Source organism: Camelina sativa, chromosome 5, assembly GCF_000633955.1.
Source record: "Camelina sativa cultivar DH55 chromosome 5, Cs, whole genome shotgun sequence".
Taxonomy (NCBI): Eukaryota; Viridiplantae; Streptophyta; class Magnoliopsida; order Brassicales; family Brassicaceae; genus Camelina; species Camelina sativa.
Window position 1 is genome coordinate 4,186,915 of NC_025689.1, and position 10,068 is coordinate 4,196,982.

Here is a 10,068-nt window from a genome sequence, read left to right on the forward strand (position 1 = left end):
CCTTTGCTGTGAGTTTCTTTTTTGTTTCTTCAGGGATCCGTCTTAGAATTTCCTTTACCTATTTGTTTTCCCAGCATATGGAAAAGGACACGGAAAGAACATAATCATCAGTTTCCAGAGACAAAACATCTTTAAAATAGAGAATGAATTTAAACAAACAAAAAGAATGTAACCATAAAATCCTAAATAAACAGAAACATAAGCACGAAGAAGAAAGTAAAAACCTCTCTTGCCAGCAGGGGCCGCGTATAGTTGCTTCCATAGCGGTAACCATATCTTTCCAGGAAATTCCAGCAACCCGCCTGCAGTCTTGACCTAGATGGGAGCTTCAGTTCTAGATATGAGGCCCCATCCGATGATCTATCTCTGATTGAGATGTTTGAAGCTTCCTAATACAATAACTCAGCAGTTAAAAATCCAAGACGTTCAGCAATAATACATATAACCAGTTAATGTTTCATGGTGCCACAAAAATACCAATAACTACTGCTTCGCAATAATTAATTATTGTTACTTTCATTGAATGGATCAAAAGAAGCACAATTACTATATGCAACTAGTTGACGGAAAACTTGGACAACTAACTAAATGCTGAACAATCAGAATGTATATGGTCCCATAAGAAACATTTATCAACTTCCTTTTCAGGTAAAAGGAAACAATCAGAATGTATATGGCATTACTCACCTCACAACAGACACCTAATAAGCGCTCCGCCAGACCACCACTTGTGCTCTGTACTCAGAAAGGTGAAAAACATTGGTCGAGATTTTATATGGTTTATGAAAGATTTTACAAAATCATATCACATGGACTTTAAGAAAACTCAACGAGGTAATACCTTTGCCTTCTTTATCTTCAGACATTTCAAGCACAGAAGGCTCAGCATTTGTTTCAGTTCATTAACATGAGCAGGATGGTATATTGGCACTGGAAGCTGAATATAACCAAAATGACCTGAAGATGTAGAAACAAAGATCGATACCTGAAGAAGTATTCCAACAAACAATGGCAGAAGAAAAATATAGGAAATACAGAACTGGATTACCTTCACATTTATCTGGCTCTGTCGCACCGCACGATTCACACCTGCCAAACTCCAGAGGCAACCCCAAGAAGGGGTTAGAGAGTTGACTGGCATGATTGATTGAAGATTCACTAATCGATGCTACACACTGCAACAAAGAATTAAAGTCCAGTGAGAAATAGAAGAGTGGCAGAGGATATATCGCAGAACAACATATATATGCAAAAGTGTAGCACTTAGCATTACACAGAGCTGAGTAGGATTATACTAAAATTCATGAATTTAGTGGCAAGCATAACCAAAACATAGAGGGTTTTGGCTATTCGCAATCCTTAGTTCTGATAAAACTCATGATGAACAAAGCCGTACATGCAACTTTTTATCACTCTTGGAACCACATTCATCAAATCCACGGAGGGTAGGTATAAAGATGCAGAACAAAATGGATCAAGTCCAGAGAGTATAACTCTTATAACTTACAATCTCATGGTTACTCGCAAGAGCAAATGTGATTCCAACAATCTCTCCTTCTAGAATTTCTGATGAAGAAGATCCTTCCTCCATGACACAAAACCCTAATAATTGAAACCAAACACAAACAAAACCGAGTTAGCAGTTGGCAGATGTAAAGCAAACAGAGAAACAAAGACATTTTGAGCTCTTTAACTTGAGAAAACCCATAAATTTCCAAATAAAAATCGAGTCTTTGAACAAAAAAAACAAAAAAAACAAAAATCGAAGAACAACTTCTCAAATCTGGAAAAGAAACAATTTTTCCACTCGCTTACACAAAATCGAAGCAGTAGTAACACATAGCAAACCAAAAAAACCGAAATTTCAAACCTACATTTGAAACCACAACAAACCCACAAAACCCCCAAAAACACACACTCAACGGAGTCATGATCCAGCTTTGTTTTCCCAGTAAACAACGAAAGAAACGAGTTGGGTAAGAAGAAATACCTAAGAATCGAAGATTCAGCAGAGGATTTGACCCGGTTTGGTTCCCGAACCCGGAGAACAAACGAAACAACGGGTCGGGGAGACGAGGGTTTTCGCAGGCGAAGAAGAGGGGAGAATCTGAGTGAGAGAGAGAGAGTGAAAATGGCGGAGCTGAGAGAGAGAGACCCAGAAAGAAGAAATTGCGAGAGAAGGAAGGTTTTGAGTGACACTGCTCTCTCCCAAAATCTTTTTGTTCTTCAGTCTCTCCAAGCTTCCGTCTTTATAAACCCAAAATTGCATGCAAAGGGGGAAATTTTTCAGTTACCTAAAGATGTCAATTTTATTTTCTCTACTCTTTCTTTGTCACACTTGGGGAAAATGCAATTATGGTGATAAAATGATTAAACAAATATCTTTCCAAATACAAGATCATATTTTGACAAAAAAAATCTAGAAGAATAAAGGATTGCAAAACCACAAATTTTGTAGTCAAATAAAAGATATAGTGTAAATTCTACAATTGACTCTCTTTTTTTTTTGGATTTAGTCTCGCTATTATCTATTTTAATCGATCGCCATAAATAAGTATTTCAATTTGCAACACGGTATATTTGATGAGCGGAAACGATGTTTTAAGTAGATAAAAATTATTTTATATTTGAAAAAACTGTAACAATTGCGTTTTTTGTTTACAACATGCTATGTTTAATTCGATTAGAATCTGGCGGGAACGACGTGTTAAAAGATAAATCGATCACCATAAATAAGTGTTTCCATTTGCAACACGGTGTGTTTAATGAGCGGAAACGATGTTTTAAGTAGATAAAGATTATTTTATACTAAAAAAACGGTAACAAACACAATTACATTTCCGTTTACAACACGCTATGTTTGATCCGATTAGAATCTGGCGGGAGCAACGTGTTAGAAAAAAAAAAAAAAATTGGTTACCTGAAAAACCGGTAACAAATGTGTGGATTAATTTTGTAGATAAAAAAATCAAAAATGCTAATAATAATTGTGTCATTATATGTTCATCTCATGTAAGGGATTTTTTTAATTAACTAAATAAACTAATTCTTTAAGTAGAAAATTAACTAGATAACTAGTTATATTTAAGTATATAATTAAACATAAAGCTTTGCTATTGTAGAAGCAAAACATACATTATACATTTCAATATTTATTATGTAGATAAAAGGAAAATGTTAAACTGATATTATTCCAAATTTATCACTCTATTTTAGGTTGAAAATATAGTGTTATTTGAAAATATGTTTTTTCTAAATTAGTGTTAAGATTGAAACTTGGAATAATAAACGTTAATGCAAGGGAATTTTGTAAAATCTACCACATTTGCTTTCAAACTTTTTGAGTTCTACCACAATTGAAAACACATTTTCTGATATACCATAACAGGAAGAGAAAATGACCAAACTGACCTACATGTAATAGGTTGTAAATATCATGTGTATAAGTAAAATGAATCTATATTAGAAAGAGGAACTTATATAAAAAGACAAATAGCTAAATGACAAACTTTATAGACAATAATTAAAGACACTTTTCTATGTTTTTGCAAAATAAACAAGTGGGAGAGTTATAATGGTCATTTTTAAATAAATGTATGGTAGTTTTTAAAAGATGTTTTGCAATGTGGTACATCTAAAAATAATCAATTTTGAATATGGTAGAACTCATAAAATTCTCTTAATGCAATATAGTTTGACAAACTGAATTTTTTTTCACAAATAAACGTTAATGCAATATATTGTAGTTTGACTAACACATTAGATGACAAGTTTGGATTGAGTGAAGGATGCATTTTATTTCGTTAATAATCACAACAAGTGGTCAGCCGTTCACTTACTTCCAACTTTTATAATAAATGGAAGTGATCAAAAATTTCATTGAATTCTTTAAAAAGAAAAAAGAAAGGAAGAAAAAAACATTGAACGGCTGACCACTTGTGCTTACTAACGAAATAAAATGCTTTATTCACTCGACCCAAAATTGTCATCTAATGTGTTAGCCAAAAATTTCATTTGTTCTTAAAAAAAAAAAAAAGGAAGAAAAAAACATTGAACGGCTGACCACTAACGAAATAAAATGCGTTAACGTTTATTTGTGAAAATAAAAAATCAAGTATTATGAATTTTAAGCTCCTATTGATTTTGGTTCTTTTGCATATACCCTTATCTTTGCAATTAAACCGACTTTCAGATTTGGTCCAAAATTTTAAGGCTATTCGGTTTACTACTTTTACTATAGAGTATAGATGTTGATGAAATGGTTTCGACTTTGGATAAGTGGGTTTCAGGATATAATATTGGTACTGATACAAGTAAGTGATAAAGAAAATTTGCATTTCAAGTTCATCAATTACTTATATTAAAACCCAATAATATCTCAAGAAGACCCACCCAAAGATGCCAAGATGGGTCATTTCACCTGTTTACCCCCAATACTAACTTGCTAGAGTTTAGTAGTTACTACTTCTTAGCTTCCTAATATGTATTTCAATTCTACTTACACGAGCTCATGATTCCTTTACTTGTCCCACCTCGTTTCTCTCCTCCTCCTCTTCTGCCCACGTACTTGCATGAGAAGCTCTTTTAGTTCTTCACAAAGAGGTTCTGGAGTTAGTTGAATGATCTCATCATCATCACCATCACTATCCTCCTTTGGTTCCGTCTCCTTCTCCTTCTCCTTCGGATCCGTCTCTTCCTCCTCAGCATCTGTTTCCTCCTCCTCACTTAGCCATCCACAGTGAAGATTCTCGACACCTAATAAATTATTTCGACCTCAGTAGAAGAATGTTTCATGTGTTGAGATTGTTAATGGCAGTGAGTAAAAGCTTTTACTACCTTCAACAGGACATAATGCAAAATCTGCTGATGCTTCTCCCAAATGAAAAGTTGCAGATGATGGGTCTATGACTGCTTCGCTAGTGATTGATAACTCATGAGCTTGGTCTCTTTCATGCTCAACATCCATGTCCTGCACCTGCTCCTGCTCCTGTATTAGAAAAGATGGATCATGCTCCAAGTTAAGTAGCATCTGGGTATACCAAGTTCAAGAAACCAGTAATAGTTACTCATCATGCAAGCAACACGAATCACAACAATGAAGCAACAAATCACATTTTCTTCTTCTTGTTCTTGAACCAGTTGGTTAGGTTGTTCTTTCCCAGCTATTTCTTGGTTCTGATCCTCAGCCATCTCTTCAATTTGATTCTCAGGCAATTGGTTGGCTTGTACCTCAACCAGTTGTTGGTTTACTTTCTCTTGCTTTTCAAGACAAATAGAAAGGAGGGAAGCATAGCTATCATCTTCAATCAAAAACCATTGGTCTTCACCATAGACCTGAAACCCAAAGTGGGTATAAGCGTTATTTTCAAAGTTTCAAGGTAAATGTTATCAACGAAGGAAAAAAAAAAGGAGACCCTGAAACTAACGAACAAACCTCTAGCAATTCCTTAATACTCTGAGTGATGACACGCTCCTCAAACCCAAGATCTCTCATGCGGTCTCGTGCTGCATCCTCTCGCATCAATCCAGCCTTCTGCAAGAAAGGGGAAAGAAAAGTAGCAATATGAAACCATAGAAAAGAGAGACACTCATAGAAGGAAACAAACAAGAAGAAAGACCCATCAGACATGATTTCTATTTCTCCCTGAGAATCATTTGAACAAAAGAAACAAACACCACCTCACTGTTCTGAGAATCATTAGAGTCTACTAAGATATCAAATCACTAATTCTCTCCTTTATCTCCATAGTTATTTTACCCTAATGTCTATGCCTATGTTTTTCTCTTCGTTTTCCCACTATACTTTCTAAACAGTTCATAACCTTACTTGCTACCCTGCATTTTAAAATTAAAAAAAAAAAAACAGTAAAGCTTATACCTTTCTTCTTCCTCTGGGAGCCATTTGTATCCCTCTGTAGCTTCTGGACACATTGGAGGACAAAAGTATTAGTCTTTGGGTTAAAATCAACCAAACAGTGGTCTGTTTTTTACAACCCTATGCAACAAAATCAACTGTCGACGAACAAACTTGGAGCACAAAAGAAGAAACAAAACATAAAGTTCAGCTTTTTCCCCAAAATTCCAAAGCAGTAACACTAGATATAAATCATAAGTGTCCTAAAAATTTCAAACCTAAAGAAGGGAAATACAACAAAACCCACAAACACCAGCTTCATGACGCAGCAGAGATGACAATGTGATAGGGTTGTTTCTTACAGATTTTGATAAGGAAAGAGAGAGCTTACGGCGGAGAAGATACAATCGGCGTGCGACGGAGGAAGGATTCTTAAGAAAAAGCCGCCAATCACCTCTTCGTCTCCCAAGTCCCAAGATGCTTCTTCTTCTTCTCTTTTTTGACGAGTTTGTAGAATTAAAAGCAAAAAAATAATCAAAATTAATAATTAAAAATAGTGGAGAAAATTTAAATAAACAAGTAGACTGTAGTAATAATGTAATATAGTATTTGTTTTCTCATTCAAGTCAACCATTTTCTTATTGGTTACTACTACACTACTACTAACCTACCGGTCAGGTTTTGCGAATAAATTTAATAAACCCTCTTACATGCCACAAATTCTTCTTACTTAGATATTTGTCCCCAAAAAAAGACATTTTTAGACAAATCAAATACTATATACATTAGCAAAAATAAGATAAAACAAATAAATATATATACATATATATATATATATAAATATTGAGCAAATTTTCAGATCATTTCAGGTAGAAAATGTTCTATGGATCGAGAAGAGAAAAAAAAATTATTAATCGAAGATAATTATTATATAAATTTTGTAAATTGAATAGCTTTTAATAGTGTAAATATATAAATGTAGTGAAGATATTTTTTGTTATGACAAAAATTCATTTCGGATAAGAAACGTTCTACGGATCGAAGAGAAAGTTCTTTTATTAAGCGAAAGTGACGATAATTTTTTTAAAACTACTTTGAATTACAATGAATTGAATAGGTATAAGAGTTACCGATGAAAAAATCTTCAATGATTTAGATGTCGGTTGTCAACCTTCTGATATTTTTAAGATTCGGTATCTTCGAAACATCGAAGTGGCGTGAGTGAAAATGAAAAATACTGGATTCATTTAAAATAGGGTGAGTGTTTCTAGGGTTTTCTCTTACATTATTTTTTCCATTTATGCTTTACAATGACTGTATTTATAGATCTACATCAAGCCTCCATTTTTTTTTTGTCAACTATTGAGCCACAACAGACCGGCCCATTAGCCAAATCCCTACAGTCGTAGGGAGCGAGACTTGATCCCTTATGTAATGGTGTCTTTTGCATTAAGAACTTACCATTTACCAGTGCACTAAGATCACTTAACAAGCTTCCATTTTTTTTTTTTAATTTCAAAAATATTAATTTTAATAGCTATTTTTAAAAAATTTCCACATATGTTGTCTATTTGCAATTATATCTCTTTTATAAAGTTTTATATAGATATTTAAAGGTTTTATAAATGTCTTAGAATATTATATTCTAAAATGTTTTATAAAAAATGTTATATTCTAAAAGGTTTTGTAAAAAATGAACATTTTTGAAAAGGGAATAATTGAAAATAAACGAACATTTTTGGGGAAAAAAATGTATTGTAAAAAGGATATTTCTCAAAATTCTCATTTTGTGGGTATAGGACTGAAGTGTACTAAATCATAATGTTAGAAGAATTTAAATTAACATGGCACTACTATTTATAATTAGTTAATGGTTTTTATTTCACCTAAAGTTTCTTGCAACTGTGAAAGAAATTAAGATTGTATTATAAGGTTTGACATATAAATTGAGATTAAATAGATAGTTTTGAGATTAAATAGAAGTACGTTTATGTTTTTTTTGTGTGTGTAACAGATTAGATGAATGGGTGTGATTTTATATTTAATAGATGGTTTTTCCTACTTGTTCTAGTTTCTAATAGATCAAATATAACTCGTTATCCGTATAGATCAAAAGAAACTAAATAATTTGAAATTTGTGACTAGTATCAAGATTCTATAGGTTAGAAAACATTATTAAACATCATTCATGTACTTCGTGATTGTCCGGCGATGTCAGGACTATGGAGCCGCATTGTTAGTCTCAACAGAAGGCGTCAGTTTTTTGAACAGAGCCTACTGGAGTGGGTTTCAGGGAACTTGGGAGACACGGTAATAAGACATGGTGTCCCTTGGGCTATTTTATTTGCTATGACTGTTTGGTGGGGATGGAAGTGGAGGTGTGACAATGTTTTTGGGGGCCTCAGTAAATGTAGGGACAGGGTTAAGTTTGTTAAGAACCTAGCAAAGGAAGTGCATCATGCCAACCTGACTGGTCGAGGAACGTTAACCACCGTGGCTCGAGCGGAAAGGCAGATCGCGTGGACTCCGCCTAGGGAGAACTGGTTTAAGCTTAACACTGATGGTGCCTCTCATGGGAATCCTGGTTGTGCCACGGCCGGGGGGGTTATTCGAGATCGTATGGGGACGTGGGTTCAGGGTTTTGCACTGAATATAGGCCATTGTACGGCCTCTCTAGCAGAGCTCTGGGGGATCTACTATGGTCTGCATATCGCATGGGAGAAGAGGCTGACTCATGTGGAGTTAGAGGTTGATTCTGAGTTAGTGGTGGGGTTCTTCAAGACAGGGATTGAGGATACTCATCCCTTGTCCTTCCTAGTACGTTTGTGCTATGGCTTTCTTTCTAGGGACTGGTCAGTCCGGGTTACACATGTGTATAGGGAGGCTAACCGTCTTGCGGACGGGTTAGCAAACTATGCTTTCACTCATCCTTCTGGCTTGCAGCTGTTTGATTCTTGTCCGGACTGCCTTCGGTCTGTTTGGATGGAGGATAATAGAGGTTCTGCAACTTCGAGATGGGTGGCTGTTTAATTTTGTTTCTGTTTAATAAGTAAGGGAGGGTTTGTCTCCCTTTGTTTTACCAAAAAAAAAAAAAAAAACATTATTAAACAAATCTATCGTTGCAATAGCAACTATATATTCAATTGGGACTTGGGAGTGTAGAGACTTTTTAAATATATATATATATCTCAAGTTGAAAATTTAAAGTTCATTGTGCATAAAACACTAAAAAAAAAGGAAAGAGTACATTTATTTTTCTTTTCAAGATCATTAAAACAAAAAAAAAAATCATTGTTCATGTGGATTTCCCAACAATTTGTTGTTGGCTCAGAAACACTCCCTTGTCCAATGGGCGGAGCACAAATGTCAGTGATGGGGCCGTGGAGGAGGACACTGATAACATTTAGCAAAGAGGCCAAAAGTATCAACTTGTTTAATGAAATTAGTCATACTCGCCCATCCTCCTAACCCAAAACCAACCACCAACACCCAAACGACCACAACCACGTTCACCACATACGCACCTCTCCAACCGCCTATCACTGCCGGTGGCTTCTCCGCTGCGTTTTGTCGGGAATAAGCAGAGCGGTAGGTGAGGATGTGAGCGAGTGATGGGATAATGTAGACGGTGAACGTGACTAGAAGTGCACCAACGGCTGAGTTAATGGGACCAAAGAAAGGGAAGATTATGGCTAAGAACCAAATCGGTATCACCACAGGCAATCTTGTGACCGCTCGTAGCAAAATACTATTTGTCTCGTGCATTCCGATCACTTTCTCCCACACGAAGTATAGCGGCGTGCACGCGAACCCGAATGTTATAAACTGCATGCATTATATTAGAGAGATTATCACCCCAAAAAAATCAAACCAAACCGGTTTGGTAGATCCTGGTTTAGACCTCTTATTTTGAATTGAACCCCAAAAAAATACAAATGTTGGAAACTAACCTGGTGAATGAGCATGAGGATAACTGCAGCATCACGCCACGGTGAGTTAGGAAGGAGGGAGAAAGCATTAGCATGTGTGAGAAGCTGATCTCCAAAGGCCCAGTAGACAGAAATAGCCGATGGAACGGTTAAGGTGAAGACATAAAGTGTAGCCAATAGATATATGTACTTAAACTTTCTTGGCCTCCACATTGCATGCATTATCTCTCTGTGAATTCGAATGATTTGTATGTCAAACGTGAAACAAATGCGAACATACACAAT

The 10,068-nt window shown here is 35.4% G+C and overlaps 3 protein-coding genes across 8 annotated transcripts in view; all 3 read right to left on the bottom strand.

Annotated features, from left to right (window-relative positions):
- Positions 1-2,277, bottom strand: part of LOC104788861 (DNA-directed RNA polymerase V subunit 1-like) — a 9,335-nt gene extending 7,058 nt beyond the window's left edge. The window contains exons 1-7 of the mRNA XM_019245191.1: positions 1,991-2,277; positions 1,508-1,602; positions 1,049-1,175; positions 842-957; positions 688-735; positions 225-389; positions 8-58 (exon numbers count right to left, since the gene is read on the bottom strand). Of these exons, the coding sequence (XP_019100736.1) occupies positions 8-58; positions 225-389; positions 688-735; positions 842-957; positions 1,049-1,175; positions 1,508-1,591 (591 nt within the window). The 5' untranslated portion in view covers positions 1,592-1,602; positions 1,991-2,277. The remainder of the gene's footprint in view (positions 1-7; positions 59-224; positions 390-687; positions 736-841; positions 958-1,048; positions 1,176-1,507; positions 1,603-1,990) is intronic.
- On the bottom strand, positions 4,322-6,376 carry LOC104785417 (major centromere autoantigen B-like). Of its 4 annotated transcripts, none has more exons than XM_010510627.2 (6): positions 6,246-6,376; positions 5,879-5,921; positions 5,435-5,530; positions 5,113-5,334; positions 4,837-4,987; positions 4,322-4,755 (listed from the first exon to the last, which is right to left on the bottom strand). In XM_010510627.2, exons 2-6 carry the CDS (start codon positions 5,900-5,902, stop codon positions 4,520-4,522), a joined length of 729 nt encoding a protein of 242 aa, XP_010508929.1. In that variant the 5' UTR covers positions 5,903-5,921; positions 6,246-6,376; the 3' UTR covers positions 4,322-4,519. The 4 variants fall into 4 exon arrangements, with proteins under 4 accessions (XP_010508929.1, XP_010508925.1, XP_010508930.1 ...); XM_010510623.2 differs by having other exon boundaries at positions 5,435-5,533; XM_010510628.2 differs by having other exon boundaries at positions 6,217-6,376.
- The window catches only part of LOC104785418 (auxin transporter-like protein 2), a 4,615-nt gene continuing 3,558 nt past the window's right edge, over positions 9,012-10,068 (bottom strand). For 2 of the 3 annotated variants that reach the window (XM_010510630.2, XM_010510629.2), the window contains exon 9: positions 9,012-9,454. In XM_010510630.2, the coding sequence (XP_010508932.1) occupies positions 9,221-9,454 (234 nt within the window). In that variant the 3' untranslated portion in view covers positions 9,012-9,220. Of the gene's footprint in view, positions 9,680-10,068 lie in introns of all 3 variants that reach the window. The other variant, XM_010510631.2, reaches the window with a different exon arrangement.

Coding starts and splice junctions, on each gene's coding strand:
- LOC104785417 (XM_010510623.2), bottom strand. CDS start 5,902: ATGGCTCCCAGAGGAAGAAGAAAG. Junction 5,534..5,878: donor CTCCCAGAGGAAGAAGAAAG/GTATAAGCTTTA, acceptor CCTTTCTTGCAG/AAGGCTGGATTGATGCGAGA. Junction 4,988..5,112: donor AAGAACAAGAAGAAGAAAAT/GTGATTTGTTGC, acceptor TTTCTAATACAG/GAGCAGGAGCAGGTGCAGGA.